Raw genomic sequence first — 19,674 nt, 5'->3', positions numbered from 1 at the left:
TTTTATGATTATTAAAAGTAAAGTTTTGGTTGCATTACCTAAAACAATCATAAATTGTAATAAAAAAGCTTTTGGCAGTGGTGTCAAACCTTTTTGTCACATAGGCCACAATCACCAGGTTGAAAGCCACAGAAATTAGAGATATTTTTATTTTTTTAAATACATTTTTTTTTGCTTTTACCTTAATGGCTAAACAGACAATGATTAAATAAAACAAAGTAACACCATTGTAGGAAAACGATCTGTAAATGGTCGTTTATTTAAACTCTTTATATGGTCACGATAGACCGAATGTAATGTTTGTCGAATCTAACATGGCCGTGGCACATGCGCGCGGGGCTCTTCTAAATTTATATATTTGATGTGATTTTAGAAAAGCCACATTCAATTAGTCTTTTACAGTATAACTGGGTTATTAAAATAATCATACTTTTTGTACTGAAGAATTTTATCAGTCAAAATATCACAAAAAATATTTAAAAATGTACTTTCTCTATTCTACCTGTGATGGCAAATTTGTACGACACTTGAATTGAGATCATGGTCTGCAAAAAATAATTAAAAGAGCAGCCAATGGACCCTGAGCCGCATTTAGAAAACCATGGGTTAAGGGGAGAGAATAAATGAAAGAACTCTAGAGTTTTTCATGGTTTAGCCCTGGGGGGCAAATCTTTCTCAGAAGTCATGCTCAGCAGATGTAAGGTTATATCTGGTGGGAACCCTTTTGCAATCAGTTCATCCTTCATCTGTGAAAGAAAACAATGTTTGGATCAGAAACAGTCAGCTGTGCCTCATAAACATAACTGATCGGTGTCTGATCAGCCATCATTAATACATGTAAAAGACATCTGTCTCCTAAAAATCATCTGTTGACATTCAACTTTGGCAGCCAGGCTAAATTTTTCTTCAGTGACAATTGATTTCTAAAAATCCATGAGCAGGTGTACAGAAGGTGAAAAATCTGCTACCTCAGGATTTATTTGTTTGCATTAATTTCAAGGACATTACTGACCGCTTGGAGGATTTTGTCATGATCGTCTTTCGGTGACAGTGCAGTCGAGATGTTCAGTTTCATAACAGTACGGTAAGCTGGAAGCACAAGAGAACAACATGACTGTAGACCACAATAATTAATAGCAGCCATTGGGATACAGTACTGCTGCTTTCATGTTTTCATACTTACTTTTTCTTGGAGGTTCTGTAATTGTGGATGGATAGAATAACAATGGTTAAAATTACTGTTGGTCATGTGAGCATAACAGCAGAAAAAACTTAAAATTAAAAATATGAAACAAAAAGATTTACACTTACTTCCAACCGTCACAATAACACATCGAAGCTCAGACTGGTACACAGAACTGGAGACACAGTGAAGGTAATTGAGCACAGGAGCTTTATTGTTAGACTGGTTTAATTTGCCCTCAAATATCCAAATAAATTCACCAGTTTTAAAGTACTCATGAGCCACACAATAAAATATGTTTTACCAATTAAATTAAAACCACAAAACAGTTTCTCTTTGAATTTTTTATTACTTAAATTTTAGTATCACTACAAGCTAAACAATAAATCTAACATTAAAAATTATAATGAAATGAAATTGTCAAAACAGATCTTTAAATCTTTCCAAAATATGAAAAGGGTTGTTTTCCTTTGCTTTATAGTAATATCATCCTTATCTTTATTGTCATTGAAACATACATTACAATGAAATTTGTTCTCTGCTTTTAACCCATCACCCTTGGGGAGCAGTAGCCCAGTGTCATTTGTGTAAAGTCTCTCTTTAAGCATGACATGTTCTGAGCTACACCAGCGGTTATTAAGAAAAAAAAAAAACGAGCCGCCAGCTCACGCAGCACACAAGTGACAGGTTATGTTTCTGCAATAAAACATATTTAAAGGCATACTATGCAACATTTTTCAGTTAATTAATATGTTCCATACCGTTTTGGATGATTAAATGAGTCATTTCAGGTTGAACTAAGGTTTTCTCGGCCGCCCTGGTGGTCTGTGGGGGAAATACCGCACTTGCAATTGCAGGAGCAGTCGGCCCGCAGTCACAGGCTCAGTAGTCTCGTGTGCATCATGAGAGTCGGTCTTGCTTTACGGCGAGAACTGCTACACGCCCGCAGTGAAAGGTGTGCTCGTTGGTAGCGCAGTGGCGATATTTGTGCAGTTATCATGGCGGAACCAGCGAGAAAACAGCGAAAGCCCATATTGGAGCAGGCAAGAAAGAGGAAAAGGGCTCTGGACAGAGAGAGGAGTCGTACACGGGTGAACATAGAAGGCTGCAAGGCTGACGCGGACCTCGCGTTTCTGCTGATGCGATTGTAAGTAACATTGTAGGGTTTCCCTCACGCTACCGCCTCGCCGACATTCCAAAAAAATAATAATAAAAAAATAAAACTAACTCGATATGCGCGCCGCTCCGCTCAGCCGGTCAGCGGTGCAAAGTTTGTTTCCCCCCCCCCGCTCCCCGCTCCCCGCTCCCCGCTCCCCGCTCTCCGCTCTCCGCTCCGCTCAGCCGGTCAAATAAACATGCAAGCATATTGAGTTTTATTATTATTATTATAATCTTTTTTTATGTTGGCGAGACGCTACCGCGGCGGCGGCGGCTGCGGCTTGGCGAGGCGGTGGCGGTAGCGTCTCGCCAACATAAAAAAAAAAATAAAAATAATAATAATAATAAAACTGGCGAGGCGGCGGCGGTCGCGGCTTGGCGAGGCGGCGGCGACCGCCTCGCCAAGATAGCGCTGCAAGAAGCTTGATGTTCATACCTTCACTGTGTTAGTCATTGTTTGTACTGCCGTTTTTTCCACTTTTGGTTGCGTTCGCCTGTCTGCTAAGCTCAAAACAACCGCGCCTGGCTTGACGGAGGAACCAGAACAGCTGAGCATCTTTACGACAGTGCACTTTTACTTTCGCCCTCTTGGGGGAGCCTCGCTGGAAAATCAACCCCGGTTGCATAGTATACCTTTAAAGGCATACTATGCAACATTTTTCAGTTAATTAATATGTTCCATACCGTTTTGGATGATTAAATGAGTCATTTCAGGTTGAACTAAGGTTTTCTCGGCCGCCCTGGTGGTCTGTGGGGGAAATACCGCACTTGCAATTGCAGGAGCCCTCGGCCCGCACCCACAGGCTCAGTAGTCTCGTGTGCATCATGAGAGTCGGTCTTGCTTTACGGCGAGAACTGCTACACGCCCGCAGTGAAAGGTGTGCTCGTTGGTAGCGCAGTGGCGATATTTGTGCAGTTATCATGGCGGAACCAGCGAGAAAACAGCGAAAGCCCATGTTGGAGCAGGCAAGAAAGAGGAAAAGGGCTCTGGACAGAGAGAGGAGTCGTACACGGGTGAACATAGAAGGCTGCAAGGCTGACGCGGACCTCGCGTTTCTGCTGATGCGATTGTAAGTAACATTGTAGGGTTTCCCTCACGCTACCGCCTCGCCGACATTCCAAAAAAATAATAATAAAAAAATAAAACTAACTCGATATGCGCGCCGCTCCACTCAGCCGGTCAGCGGTGCAAAGTTTGTTTCCCCCCCCCCGCTCCCCGCTCCCCGCTCCCCGCTCTCCGCTCTCCGCTCCGCTCAGCCGGTCAAATAAACATGCAAGCATATTGAGTTTTATTATTATTATTATAATCTTTTTTTATGTTGGCGAGACGCTACCGCGGCGGCGGCGGCTGCGGCTTGGCGAGGCGGTGGCGGTAGCGTCTCGCCAACATAAAAAAAAATAAAAAATAATAATAATAATAAAACTGGCGAGGCGGCGGCGGTCGCGGCTTGGCGAGGCGGCGGCGACCGCCTCGCCAAGATAGCGCTGCAAGAAGCTTGATGTTCATACCTTCACTGTGTTAGTCATTGTTTGTACTGCCGTTTTTTCCACTTTTGGTTGCGTTCGCCTGTCTGCTAAGCTCAAAACAACCGCGCCTGGCTTGACGGAGGAACCAGAACAGCTGAGCATCTTTACGACAGTGCACTTTTACTTTCGCCCTCTTGGGGGAGCCTCGCTGGAAAATCAACCCCGGTTGCATAGTATACCTTTAATTGAACACTTTTTATGCATCCTTATCAAGTGAGACAAAAACTACACTGCACTATAGTTAGTAATATAATTTAGTGTATTTCAGGATTTTTTCTATTTACTTTGTAAATTTATTTTGATTGTATTAAAGACCAAATACGGACCTTGCTTGGACCACAAAGCAGATGGGGTGGCTCTGTCCATCTTCTCCTGCAGATGGTGTCCAGGTCAGAGAGAAGTTCCCTGATCCAGAAGAGCTCTTGACTACATTGTACGGCCCGCTGTAGAGGAGCTCAGTGATCCTTCATCAATCAAGAAATATGCATAATTGTTATGTGATTCCAACTTTTTAACATTTATGAACAGCCAATCTGTTTAACTTCAACATTTAATGTCTATATTTGGAACATGACAACCATGAGTTTTTGTGATATTCATTGCTGTTTAAACCCTTTCTCTTGATAAAACATATAGTCTCATTCCAGCTTAAGATAAATGTCCACAAAAACAATCAGTTTTAACTGTGCTGTGTACCAGATTCGGTTTTGTTTCAACTGAATCTGTTTTCCAAATGTTTTGTGTTTCCTTACAGATAATGAGTTGTTGCTGCTCTGATGTTGATCTTAACAGCCTGATTGACTGGACTGTAGAACTGAGCTCCGTGTTCTGGAGTTGGAGTCAGAAATCTTGGCAGATAATCACCTTCTGTGCAGGATGATGCAGCAGGATCCACTGGAACAGATCAAGAAAGAAACAACCTCAGCAATCCTGAACTGAAAACACTAAAAAACTGAAGATCTGTTTCTCTAAATATCTACATTTATGTCTTTGACACAAAAATTATCCTGTGAAATATTGAGAAGATTAATCCATAAACTTTTTCAGATCAATCGTTTGTTCGTTATTTATGTCTGGAAGTTTTAAAAGTTTGTTTTTTTACATATTGCTTCATGCGTATAGAATGCAGTATGTGATATACTACTACATAGCATTTTTCTATCTTGTTTAGCTGTTACATTTTAGAAGGTCCCTGTTTTTATTCAAGTTAGCATTTACACAGTGTTTCCTCATGCTTTCTGTATGTGTGTCTGTGCTCTTGTGGTTGAAGCTGAGCGGGAATTCTTTTTGTGTGCCTTTTTTAACTTGGTCAGTAATAGACCAGTTCACGCGTGACGACACGAGCTACATCCGCACTACATCCGGGTCCCGCGGGTAGGCAAAAACAGTAGTGTTCTCTTCTACTTCCATGACAATACGGGTGATTTAGAGAGTACTTTTAGTTTATTTTTGGAATCTAAACAATGCCCACGACTTGTTGTGCTCCCGGTTGCACACAGAGGCGTTCCAAATCGTCGGATGTACGTTTCTTTTGTTTACCGAAGGATGAAGAAAGAAGAAAGAAATGGATAATTTCAATGAAAAGGATGCAGGCAAACAATCCCAATCGACTGTGGGAGCTATCATACCACGACAGAATTTGCAGTCTACACTTCATCTCCGGTAACTAGTCTATAGTGTGTGGGGGGTAATTCTTTAGGGGGCCACACAGTCAGAGGTAGTCTGACTGCCGTTAGGTAGAGAGATGAGATCCTTAGACCCATTGTGAGACAATATGCTGGTGAGGTTGGCCCTGGGTTCCTCTTGATCTCAGACAATGCTAGACCTCATGTGGCTGGAGCTTGTCAGCAGTTCCAGCAAGATGAAGCTATTGATGCTACGGACCGGCCCGCCCGTTCCCCAAACCTGAATCCTATTGAGCACATCTAAGACATCATGTCTCACAGAATGTCCAGGAGTTGGTGGATGCATTAGTCCAGGTCTGGGAGGAGATCCCTCATGAGAACATCCTTCACCTCGTCAGGAGCTGCCCAGGCATTGTAGGGAGGTCATACAGGCACGTGGAGGTCACACACGCTATTGAGCCTGATTTCAACGTGTTTTAAGAACATTACATTAAAGTTGGATCCACCTGTAGTGGATCCAACTTTAATTTTGAGTGTGTCTCCAAATCCAGACCTCCATGGGTTGATAAATGTTATTTTAACTGATAATTTTTGTGTGATTGGGTTGTCAGCACATTCAACTACGTAAAGAACAAAGTAATTTCCCATGCTGACCCTGGAGAAGGGCTTTTTCATTTTTCTTTGCTATGATGGGAGGTGAGCCCACCATCTGGAGAGAGGAACATCTGGAGCAATGCAAGCTGGGAAGCAGGCCAAGAGTGGAAGTCTTGGTTTACTAATCCCCGGCAGCAGAGACTGGTTATAATGGCGTGGATTGTCAACTCACTTGTGGGTAAGAGCTAATGCTGTTGTGTGAGTCTGAATGTTACCGGCTCAGTAATCTTATGTGTCACGGTGGCAATCAGAGGACTCACTGGTGGTAACCTGTGGTGAAGGAAGCTGACAAGCTGAAGACTTCTGAAGAAGCTGACAGATACTGGGTAGCTAGTAGGTCTGCAGTTTATGTGGTTGTTGAAGCTAAAACTTGGGCTTCAGAGAACATGGAGATATAATTTCGATTAACTTTAAGGAAGTTCTGGAAAATCATCTGGCAACTCACTGTCTGCTTTGGGAGGCAAATCGCTGACCTAGACTGGGGACACTGTGGAGTGGTGGAGGGAACATTTTGAGGAAGTCCTCAATCTAGTCACAATGTCCTTTTGTGGAGGAGGCAGGGGCTAAATGCTCAGAATAATGTGATTACATTTCTGTTGCAGAGTTTGCTGAGACAATTAAAAAGATCCCAGGGGTGGGACGCCCAAGCAGGATAAGATTCGGCATTAGTTTTTAATACTTTTGAAAGCAGTGGGGAAAACCATGTATGTATTCTTGACTGGTTTATGAAGTTCCTGGATTGTCTTTTTCTTAGTGTTTTATTCCAACATGGCGGCGTAGGGATCTGCTGCAGCTTTTTTGTTTGTTTTTGTGTTTTTACTCGTACTATCACCAATCCAAGCTCTAGTACAATATAGGAGAGAGGAGCTGTTGGAACTGCGACCCAACCCTGGAGTTCATAAACGGTACCGAATGTAGAATCAGGACTTTATTCACCGAGATTTTCAATGGACAACAGAGGCTCCACCCTATTCTCCTTGAAAACCCAGGAAACAGGGGAAGCGAAGAACAAGACGGCAAGGCTGTCGGGTAGGCCTGCTGACTCGGAGTCAGAAAAACGCTAATCCATACAGAGCAACACTCCCGAGCCTCACTCTGGCCAATGTAAGATCCTTCAGCAACAAATTTGATGAAATCCGGTAAAGAATCTCTGAGCGCAATATGGACAGCTGTTTATCGATTTTCACAGAATTGTGGTTAGACAGCAGCGTCCCCAATGAAGCGGTTGGATTGGAGGAGCGCACGCTGTTCAGGGAAGATTGAACACCGAAAGCAAAGGAGGAGGTCTGGATGAGACCAAAGACTCTCCATTGTAGGGGCGACCAGTTCCAGGTGAACTGGAGGTCTATAAAGACTTTATAGACCTCGCCTGGAGGTCTATATATGAACTCCACACTACTTCAGACATTTTGATTTGAAAAAGCTTCCTGGATGGGAAGCGAAACGTCTTCAGCTTCAGAATAGAAGTCCATTTGTTTATCTTTTAAGCTTTTTTGGATTGATCATGACCTGGATCACTGAGAATCTTCACCAACATGTTTGGACATCTGACCAAGTTTGCCCTTGGACATCACCCTTTGGGGGTTTTCCGGGCGTATCTCACTGGGAGGCCTTTGGATCCTCTGGAACGAGCTGTAGGATGTCGCTGAGGAAAGGGATTTCTGGGTTTTCATGCTGTAACTGTTGCCCCCTCAATCCAATCTCAGATAAACAGAAGACAATGTATTGATGCACGTTGCGTTTACCGCAGATTGACGATAAAGCGCCAACATTTAAGTAATACAAAGTATCTGTATTGGTCTTTGGCAATATTCAAATTTTCCTGGAAACCCATATTCGGGCTTTCTTTCACTGTAAGATAATCATTACAAGGATAACAAAGTACATGACATGATCACTCTATCTTCAGCTTTTTCAGTTTGCAAACACCATAACCATGTGATCAGATTGTACCTTGAAAAACAAACTGGATCGGTATCATGCTGATTCCATCACTTGTAGCTTTCCCAATCTTTGATCCATCAGTATGAGTCAGGTTGATTGCCTGTCTGGGAAAATCCTCCATCACCATCTGGACTGCATACGAGCCTACATAACTGCTTAAAGTTGCACTAAATGAGAGGGTACAAGTCTGCAACAAAAAAAGTAAAACCACAATCTCAAGATAAGCTGAATAATTTGTGCAATACTTTTGGAATGCATAATGGGTTTCAATAAATCCCATTATGCTTTTATCCCAAAAAAAAATACCCCATGAACAAAGTAGCTTCCATCAAACTTGGATACACTAGTGACACTGCTGTAGTTGAAGGGATAGTTAGTTGTTTTTTTTAAGAGAGGTTTTTGGAACATTAATATCAGCAATGATTCCCTCTGCTGTATAGCAATGTCATCACTGGGAGCTTGTTGGAAAATTAAGTGTATCTTCGGATTTGGTGGGATGTTGTAACAAAATGGTTTTAGTTAATGGTAATATTTTTACCGTGATAACTTGTAGAGCACTTTATGAGCACCTTTGTACTCACAAAATCATTTTAACTAACATTTTCTTTAGCATTGCTCCTTAAACATACCTTTGCAAATCAGTAACCATTTGCATGAAAGTTTTAGTTATTTATCTTATTGAGTATTTTAATCATTAGCATCTACACTTTTGTTCTAGGCCCTGCATAGCTGCTCCACATTAAGAGATGTGGTGATCACCTGTGATGAGACAAGAGTTGTTGATTGGAGCAAATAAGAACCTGTTTAAACTCTGTTTTCTGGTGCAAACTGCTTATGTTTGTATTGTTAATTTAAAGAACAATGGCAAATGTACTCTGCAAACAGCACAATTTGAAAACATGTTCTAGAATTGGGTAAGGGTGATGATTTGAAAACGTCCCAGTATTTGTTTTCGTGTATACAAGAAAAAATGAATTTTTATACTGGCTCATTCGCCGTATAACAGAAAACTGTAAAAATAAATGCACACGCACACAGCATAATGCCTACAATAAAAAAATAAAAAAAAACAAGAAGAAAATGGCGGAACACTTTTGATTGCTGACTCTTCTGAATATATCCATGGCTGTATTTTAAATCTCACCTTAAGTAAGTAAAAGATATGTATTAAGCACATTTTTGAAGACAAAGCAATGTACAGCAAAACAATAAAACACGTCAAATAATATAATAAAAATAAGACAAAATTGCATTAATTCCTTATAGCTCCTTTGCGGCGGACATTCCGATATTGTTTTTGTTGTTGCTATTATGTTGGTGTTATTGAGGTGTAAGGTAAAAATATGCCATATTTAAGTGTGATATATTTGTCGTATATTTATTAATTTAAGTGGATGTTATGGGCTTATAGATTGATGATGGAAATTGATAAACTCACGTGTGTATTAACAATGGTTTAGTCCTCCGAAGGCTATTTAAAGCTGTCATTTGTCATTAGAGAAGGACGATTTTTATTGCTATTAGGAGGCTTAATATGTCAGTAATTGTTCATCAAGTTGTGGATTAATAAAAACCTGCTGTTTTCACCATATTCTGCCTCAATCTTCATCTCCACTGTAAATCTGGATGCAAGAATCATTGTGAATTTTGCTACACGAGGAGATAATTCAGTTTTTTGACTCAAGTGTCATGATTTAGGTGTTTGTTTATTTGTTTTGGACTTTTCTGGACTAATTAGTTTTAATGCCTTCAGCCAAGAGCCATCTGTCTCCATCCAATGAGCTCAATCCACTCCTCAGTCTCCAGCCAATCAGCTCAGATCAGCTCCACCTGCTGCCACTAAATACTGTCAGCTCTGCTCACCTGTTCACCTGCCTACACATACCTGCCTCTTTCATCCACTCCCTGCCAGAAGGTCTCGTCTTGCTTCTTCCATACTTCACTGTCGTTCTACCAGTTCCTATCTGCTCAGCCAGTTGGATTCTTCTGTCCTGTTGTGTTTATCCCTCATTGCTTGATGCTGCCTGTTCTGCCCATTCTGGTGGATCCTTGGTACACATCGCCTGTTCTGGTCAACCTCTGCCTTTATCATCTGGGTTGTCCTGTCACTGCCTGCAACCCGTGGTCAGTCTGATTCTGCTTGCCTGCCTCACTTGCCACTAATAATCCATTCTGTCTGGTTTACCATTATTCATCCCTGAAATAAACTAAAAGCAAATCTTTACTCTGTGTCTGGCAGAATATCGGGTTCACCAGCATTACTCATTACATCAAGTGTGTTGTACTTGGGACACATCCAGAGTTTCAGGACAGCAGCTCATGGAGGACTGGAGTACAATATCCTTGTTACTTACTTACTTAGTTTCTAATTGCTTAAGTCAGCTAAAACAGACTGTGTACCTTTTGATTTGCTTCTAGATTCTTGCGTTCCAACTATTAAATTAATTTAAAACGTGTTAATTTATTCCCCTAACTTCAGTAAAATAAATCCAGACCAACTATTTAGAGATAATCTATAATAGTAATACTAACTTCAATAACTTCAACTGGACTTTCTCTCAGTCCTTCTCAAAATGTTTCAACACTTCGAGCAACCTGCAGTTGGTGCACTGCTGTTTATAAGGACATGGAGGCCCGTCTTCCTAGGTACATTCTCAGTCAGATGTAAATCAATGACCCATCTGCCACTGTCCTGGGTCGTTAGAAACTATTTATTGGTGTGAGTGGACTTGGTCACCTGAATCATGACGAGACTGCGAGGACTGAGCTGTAAACACTAAGAATTGGAAACACAATCCTCCCCCAGTGCTTTCTGCATCTCAAGACTGAACTGAAGGTGGTTCCTGAAATCGCCAAGCTTTCTAAAAATGCCCTCATACTCTGGCACCAACACGAGGGTATCTTTCCCAAATTGTAACGCAACATGCCTGTCACTTCGAAATAAAATAAACTCTGAACAATAACATTTCTTAAAGACATTTCTTATATATTTAAAACTTGTATTTTACAATCCAATCAAAATAGACTTATTTACTTAAGTTATTTCAAATGACAATGCAGATTATTTGATTGTGCCTCTACAAAATCACTGTATGTAGTTTTTAACTTATTTCTAATTCATATAAACTATGGATTTGTCTAATATGAGGTTAGTATTTATTACTTACAGAGGACAGGCTGAGAACAGGTGGAGGTGTGCAGGGTGAGGCACATTCACCCAACGATAAATCAGCATATCTGCATTTAACCTCGTCTCCATCAGGGTCGAAGGCCAACAGGTTAATATTTCTATAACAGTTTGAAGGAACTCTGAGGAAGCAAAAATATATGGAAATCAATTATTGTAGAAAATGACCATATTTATTTGTTGTCATCATATCAAAGAAGTATTGCTCTTTTGGTTTTCTGCTGATCAAACCTCCAGTTATATCATATTTAGATTGATTCAAAGTTATTTAATGTTGTACTAAATCAATGCCATAAGTCCTGCAGAAAAGTAAAAATCTAAAAACTTAAAATATGCAAATCATTAAATAGAGGTAATTTAAAATCAGGTTAAGATGTTCACAATTTTTAAAAACAGTTGTGCTTTGTAAGAAACCCAATTCTAATGAAAACATTATTTTTGCTTCTTGTATTACAGATGTTTGTCAAAAGTCAAATCTACTTCTTACAAATAATAACAGGAGTTACACCAACACAATTTAGGAAAAATCTTATATTTAAATATGACTATTGTAGTGAAATTAATTATATGTATTTAAATTACACAAATTATATATTTCAATAGTTTTTAATAGTATAAATGCAAAAATTTGATCCAAATGATTGCAGAACTACCTCAGAGTAGGAAACATGGTGGTCTGGGGTGATGAGTTGGGTTTGTTGGTGTCGGACCGGATCCTCAGTTCAACGTCTGCCACAGCTCTCCAAGCTACAATGCCATTTTTATTGGTTATCCAGTAACTACTGTCATACCTAGAATTGACATTCAGGATTAGTTGAAGATTGTAAACAAAGATCACTCATGTAATTGCATTTTTTTTGTCTCAAATCATTGAACTATCATTAAAGACTTGATGTTTAATTGAGTAAATTAAGCATCTAGATTTCTAATCTCTCCGCACACAGAGAATCTAAATAGCAAAATATTGTTTAAAACATTTTTATGTGGACTCACACAAGCTGAAATGGAGAGTTGCTGGGAAGAGACCGAGATGTGATTTTTTCAGTCTGACACCAAGAACCAGAGACTTGCTCAATGTTGGCATTTGAAATAATCACACTTTCAGTACCACAGTTTCCAGTGCAAGAAAATGAACCAGATCCACAGGTATTGAAGTTAAACTTAAAGCGAATGATCACCTGTAGGTATTGAAGAACTATCAGTTATGATAAAATAAGAAAAAGAGTTAAACATAAAATAATTTACAAATAATCAGTACTTACAGAGACTGATCCATCTGAGGTTTCCTTTGGGTAGTAAGTCACCATAGTGCCACGATAATGCTTGGCTTGTGAACCTCTGACCAGCAGCAGCAGCAGCAGCAGAGAGAGCAACATGTTGAACGAGTCAATTTCTCTGCACTAAAACTGAGACACTAGAGACCAGGAGCATTTATACTCCCAGAGACTTCCTCTCATCCACTCCCTCCTATTTTCTATTTATAGTCCTGGGTGTGGAAGATTTGTTTTACTGCCTGTTAAAATGTGAGTTATAGGTAATTTTCCGTTTACCACTGTACACTATAAACATGACAAAAAAAATAACAATGAATGACACGACTTTATGAATCAAGTTACATGTACAATGCCACACTTTGCTTGAATGTTTAATTAAGCCAAAAAAAAAAAAAAATGCAAAAAAATTATGCATCATCTAACCCTTGTGTGAATACATTGAACTTATAGCGTGAATAAAAAGTCAGATCCAGTAAAGTTGTCATTTTTTAGGTAGAAAACAGTGATCTGAATAATGTGGAAAAGTTGTGGGCTTTGTGACTTCCTTAAAATACAACGGTAAACCCACCATGTCATCTCTTACTGTTTTCTTTTTCAAGTATAAAGACTGTAGTGAAGCACTTTGTGACATCCTGTCTGTGAAATTTGTTATACAAATAAATTTTGCTCACTCACTTTTAGTTCAGGGTTTCTACAAACCTTTCACGTAAAAAGTCCAGTTCACTGAACAGGAACCCTGTATTCCCTTAACAAGAAAGAAAAAAAACTAATTTAAATTTTCCAAACTGCACCATAAAGCAAATACTCCCTTTTCCTTCTCTTAACGATTACATTTTGACACTTTTCACAGCTTGAGAGCTCAACATTTTTAATATTATTAGCCTTGTATGTAGACACTGTGTGAAGAGTTGGTTAAAAGTTTAATGCAAATATAACTTTGGCTGCCTTCATTTATTTACATAACTCACTGCTGTGAAAAGGTGTTGTCTAGGCTCAGTGAAGCTTTATTTACTGGAAACCAAAATAAACCTACCTAACAAGGAACTGTCACGTGTACCATCCTCTGTCATTTTTCCAATAAATCTAATTTAAATTTAATTCACATTAATTATTAAAATGTATTGACCTTTGCTCTGAACCTTCATCCATCCGTCCGTCTTCTTCCGCTTATCCGGGGTCGGGTCGTGGGGGTAGCAGCTTCAGTAGGGAGGCCCAGACGTCCCTCTCTCCAGCCACTTGGGCCAGCTCCTCAAGAGGAATCCCAAGACGTTCCCAGGCCAGCAGAGAGACATAGTCCCTCTAGCGTGTCCTGGGTCTCCCTCTGGGTCTCCTCCCGAGCCACCTCAACTGTCTCCTCTCGGCGTAGAGGAGCAACGGCTCTACTCGACTGTGAACCTGACTTACATTAAGTGAAGACCTGTCATCTAAGCTCTGGTGATGGATTTTCTGCATTTGTTATGTTCCATAAACCGGTCAGCCCCAAATGCCCTCCTCTATGAACCTTGCTGGTATCTGCTTGGTAACTGGATCTTCAATGAACAGTCATCACTAGCCTCTCTGGTCCTTGTTTAGTTGGTCTTCTCTCCTTTGTTGTTGGCAAATCCACTGGTATTTGGGAACGTAAGAAACCCTCAGTGGTAAAATCCTATTGTGTCTTACAGTCACTTCTCTGTTTGACACCACTGTTACTCTATTGGTACCCAAAGTGTGCACCTCCAGTGGTAGCATTTTCCAGTGGTTTCAGTTTTCTTTGCAGTTCACTGGAAGTTTCCACATATAAACATCCCATCATCCATATGTATAGAGTTTATATTTCAATCATTTTGTTATTTCTATGTCTCATGTTTGTTTGTTGTGAAAATGTATACATTTTTGTCATGTCTCTTTACCAGGTCATTGTTGTAAATTTGAATTTGTTCTCACTGAATAAATACATTACAAAAAAGATGTTCTTGTTAATCATTCTGGTTTCCTCGGGATGGTTTTGCACTTACTGTCCCTGTCGTTGTGTCCTTGGGCAAGACTTCGCCCATATTGCGTGGTGGTCAGAGCGCCCGGTGCCGCCGGTGCATGGCAGCTTCGCCTCTGTCAGTCTGCCCCAGGGCAGCTGTAGCTACTAACATAGCTCACCACCGTGAATGACTGAACTGTAGTGTAAAGTGCTTTGGATGTCGTCAAGAATAGTTAAAGCGCTATACAAGTACAAGCCATTTACCATTGGCTAATTGGCTTTGGGCATGCAGGTTGCACTACAGAGCAGTAGGAGTGGCCTTGCAGGTGAGAAAGATAGAAATCAAGACAATTGGAAACGCAAAACCCTCAGAAAATGTATATTTTTGACACTCCACTTTGGTGCAAACTTGCGTATTAAAGCAGAGGCACAAACACAGCATCTAACCAGAAAGGTTTCTGCTTAAAAGTTATTTTTTCTCGTCATATCAGTTACATCTGGTCTGGTGTTCTGTGTCCAGGGGGCAGAAAATCTAATATAGAATGTATTGTAGGATCAATCTGTGCTTTCTGTGTCTCTGCTCTGTCTTCTCTAAATCCCCAGTCAGTCGAGGCAGATGAGCGTTCAAACTGAGCCTGGTTCTGTTAAAAGGGGAGTTTTCCTCTCCACTGTCACTTCATGCATGATCAATATGAGGGATTGCTGCAAAGCCATCAACAATGCAGACGACTGTCCACTGTGGCTCTACGCTCTTTCAGGAGGAGTGAATGCAGCTTGGAGAGACTTGATGCAACCTGCCGGGTTTCCTTAGAGAGTAAACGTTTTGACCAATCTGTCTGGAGGATTTGATTGAATTTGACTTTGTAAAGTGCCTTGAGATGACATGTTTGAATTTCCTCTATATAAATAAAATTGAAAATGGAATTGTGTTGAAGGGAGGCATGCTAATTAGCTAACATACAGTACTCTTTTTCTCAGACTCCACACAGGAAAAATAAATAAATAAACAAAATTTCATAAAATACGTAAATCTTTGAGAGTCACATATGTAAAAATAGATTTCTCCAACCTTTCTGTAGTTTTGACTAAGAGATGAAAAAGTTATGAGAAGAAAATTCAAGCAAGCAAAGGAAAGAATGTTTAAGCAGGCAGAAAGACAAGACATAAAAATAGGGGTAAAGGAGATGGTGATATTTAAAAAAAAACAGGTTTGTGCCTCAAAGCTTGTTATGCTGTGTTACACTGAGCTATTAGCAGGCTGCTAGCACTAGCCTAGCCAGCTATGGGTAGCAACCAAAGTAGGAGCAAAGATGATCCTTTGTAAAAATTCTCTACTTCATAAATAACTCAATAGATAAGCCCCTAAGTATTTACAATGTAAATGTAGAGTGGATGCTAGGCTTAAAATAATTTTAAACAAATTTGTCTGTGCAGACACCGGAGCACAGGAGGTTTATCTCTTTGGAGAACCTGGACCCACCAAAAGTTGCTTATCTAATGAACCCTTTAAGATGTAAGACTTCTGAATTCATCACCGGTATAAAGACTAACTCCATTGATGGGATAGAAAGCAAGCTTAGCGTCTGAGAATGGAAGTGGGTGGCAGCTGCAGGTTATGTAAATCTTTTGTCCAGATATTATGCTCACAGGGATTCAGAACAGCGTCTGGCTTGTCTTGGTACAGTCCATCGCCTGTCTGTTTAGTACTTTCAATTTTTCAAGCACTTTGCATCTCTATCTTTCACAACATGGCATCCAAATCAGCAAGGTAAACAAAAGGCCGTTACCCCAGAAAATGGCAACTGCATCCCACAATGCATCACAAAACCACGTGCCCTTCCAAGACCCTTTGACACTTTGGGGATCGTTTGGACAGTTTCCCTTAGGGGTTTATTCACTTTTGCTGGCAGTGGTTTAGAAATTAATGGCTGTGTATTGGATTTTTTTGAGACAACAGCACATTTATGAAAGTATTATAAAAGCACATAAAGGCCTCCTGGATCTGTGATCTTTTTGTGTGTAGGCCCTGCCTTCCTAGAGACTTGGTTGGTCGTGGCAGATGACTGCTCAGACTGGGCCTTGTGATGCCAACCCCCAGCTGCTGCTATTAGGATGGTTCTTCTCCGCTAAGATGGATCAGTGGGGCAGCAATAGTCACACTTGCTGTTGAGACAAAGTCAAAGTGAGAGTGTAGAGTTAGAGAAAAACTACAAAATAAATTTCCCTCAAACTGTTTTGTTTAGGATAAATATGTGGCAGTAGCTTGTGTGCAAATATAGCATATGTACTTATGTGACTGATAAAAGTGCCATTGATCTCGTGGTCACATTGATACAGAAAAAGATAAAAAGGTTGTACGAATTGACTGCATTTGTTATTACACCAGGGAAATTCACCAGAAGTTGACCTACAATTTTAAGATAAGATAAGATCACATTGGAGAAATTCACTTGTCACATCAGCTCAATAGTCAGTCAATAGTCAGGAGAAGGTGCCAAAAGTAGGAAGGGGTGCATCAGTTATATACAGTGTATCTTCCTATATACAGTGGATCAAAAATAAGATGAGAAAAAAAAAATAAGAATAAAAATACAAAAGAAATCGGAGTGGGCAGATGATGTCTTCTGTACTTCCCGGTTATATACACATATATATATATATGTATATTATATATATATATATATATATATATATATATATATATGGTATATATATATATATATATATTATATATATATATATATATATATATATATATATATATATATGTATGTATATATATATGTATATATATATATATATATATATATATATATATATATATATACACACACACATGTACTAACAGCAGAAGTTCTTCCGGATCATTGCACTGGTTATAGAACAGTGTATTAAATAGATGAATTGCCCAAAGTTGTAACAGTTGTGGTTACATTTATTGATAGCAGAAGAAGTCACTTCTTTCAGGATTATTGCACGGGTTATCGCACATTGAATTAAATAGATTATTGCACATTGGTTATTGCACATTAGTTATTACAGTTATGGTTACAGTTATAGTGCAGCATTGTATAATCTGATAGCAGCAGGGATGAATGACCTGCGGTAGCGCTCCTTTTTACAGACAGGATGTCTAAGTCTGGCACTAAAGGAGCTGCTCAGCTCCTCTACAGTCTGGTGCAGGGGGTGGAAGGTGTTGTCCATGATGGACGGGAGCTTGGACAGCACCCTCCTCTCAGCCACTTCCTCCACAGAGTCCAGTGGAGGAAGTCCAGTTCCTCACCAGTTTGTTCAGCCTCATTCTGTCCCGTTCTGCGCTGCCTGGGGCCCAGCAGACGACAGCCTAGAGGAGGGCTGAGGCCACCACAGAGTCATAAAAGGTCTTAAGCAGGGGCCTGCTCACTCCAAAGGACCTCAGCCTCCTCAGGAGGTGGAGGCGGCTCTGGCCCTTCTTGTATAGAGCGTCGGTGTTATGAGTCCAGTCCAGCTTATTATTGACGTGAACACCCAGGTATTTAAAACTCTCCACAGTTTTAATGTCCTGCCCCTGGATGTTCACAGGGGAGTGAGGTGGGGGTCTTCTCCTGAAGTCAATCACAGTTTCCTTGGTCTTACTGGTGTTTAAGCACAGATGTTTTTTTTCACACCAGTTCACAAAGTTCATGATGACCGACCGGTACTCCAGCTCCTTCCCCTCAGACCCACAGCCCACAATGGCCGAGTCATCAGAGAACTTATGAAGGTGGCAGTTGTCCGTGTTGTAAGTAAAGCCCGAGGTGTAAAGGGCGAAGAGAAACGGAGACAGAACGGTGCCCTGGGGGCCCCGGTGCTGCAGAGTGCCACCTCTGGCTGACAGCCGTGCAGCTGCACGTACTGAGGGCGGTCAGTGAGGTAGTCCATGGTCCAGTCAGCAAGATGTTTGTCCATATGTGAAACATATTACATGTTGCTCTGAATTACTGGAAATTAAAGTTGGTATTTGCATTCAATGAAAATGTTTAGGGTTTTTTCTCACTGATGCAGAGCCAGTGGATCAAGGAAGAGAGAAACCAGCGGTCTGTGCAGACCCTGAAGGGGATTCTGCTAGTGCAAAGAAATTTCTAAGAAACCACTTGCAAAGACTTTCTGTCAGGGCCCAGCAGGCAGCACTGTGTAGTTTACTGCCGGTGCTACCTTTTTCCTGCTCTCTCCTTTCTCTGCAGCTAGCTGGAGTTGACATCCACCTGTCAACTCACCTGTTTGAGCGCTGTAAGAACAGGCTCTCTCTGGACCCCGTTCCGAGCGTTCCCTTGTAACATTAATATCATCTTTATTGTCATTGAAACATACATTACAACAAAATTTGTTCTCTGCTTTTAACCCATCACCCTTGGGGAGCAGTGGGCTGCCATGTGTGGCGCCCTGGAAGCGTTCTGGGGTTAAGGGTCTTGCTCAGGGACCCAGAGTGCAGGCGCTGGGGATCGAACCAGGTACTTGCATCCTTCTCTGAGTGCAAGCACACTGCTCTAACCACTAGGCCAACACTCACCATACACAAGACGCAGCTCGGTAGGCAATTTGGGGTTAAGTGCCATGCCCAGGGGGAAGCTGGAATTGGACCCACAAATTTCTGATTGCCAGACGACTACTCAACCCATCAAGCCACAGTCGCTCTGACATCTCAAGACGAGCTGCCCAGCTCACTTCCCTCTGCATCCTGCTCCAGACGTTTCCCCTGTGCTCATGTGTCTTTCCAATGCTCCCTTGGTGTTACTAAGCCGGGCTGAGGATTTTTACTGGATCGCCCTGGTTCCTCCATCTGTCACCGGACCACCTCCCACGCCACCGCTGCTCGGGCCCCTCACGGATTCCACCTGTCCGCCCACTGGTTTCTCTGCCACCTGCTGCCATCTCGGCAGATCACTCACTGGGTCTATCTCTCAACTCCACTCCACTCCCCCCAGCTAGGTCGCGGTGCTTGGTGGTAAGCCTAAGGACCGATTATTCCAAAAAAAGTAAAAAACAAAGCTCATGGACTTGTTTTCCGTAGTTGAAGACGTTTCGCTTCCTCTCCAGGAAGCTTTCTCAATTCAAAAAGTCTGGAGTAATGTGGAGTACCAAGCTTTATACTACTGTCCAAACAAAGGCCTTGTAATGGCTTAGATAACATGCAAATTCAACAGAAACAGGTC

At 41.0% G+C, this 19,674-nt stretch overlaps 1 protein-coding gene across 1 annotated transcript; it reads right to left on the bottom strand.

Annotated features, from left to right (window-relative positions):
- Positions 1 to 257: 257 nt before the first annotated feature.
- On the bottom strand, positions 258 to 7,820 carry LOC118558492. Its single transcript, XM_036129028.1, has 7 exons — positions 7,700 to 7,820; positions 4,621 to 4,762; positions 4,195 to 4,332; positions 1,312 to 1,358; positions 1,184 to 1,198; positions 1,013 to 1,089; positions 258 to 746 (listed from the first exon to the last, which is right to left on the bottom strand). Exons 1-7 carry the CDS (start codon positions 7,818 to 7,820, stop codon positions 645 to 647), a joined length of 642 nt encoding a protein of 213 aa, XP_035984921.1. The 3' UTR covers positions 258 to 644.
- Positions 7,821 to 19,674: the final 11,854 nt, after the last annotated feature.

Source organism: Fundulus heteroclitus, unplaced genomic scaffold (assembly GCF_011125445.2).
Source record: "Fundulus heteroclitus isolate FHET01 unplaced genomic scaffold, MU-UCD_Fhet_4.1 scaffold_130, whole genome shotgun sequence".
Lineage (NCBI taxonomy): Eukaryota > Metazoa > Chordata > Actinopteri > Cyprinodontiformes > Fundulidae > Fundulus > Fundulus heteroclitus.
The sequence above is the reverse complement of the archived record's forward strand: the minus strand, read 5'-3'. Positions and strand labels throughout refer to the sequence as shown.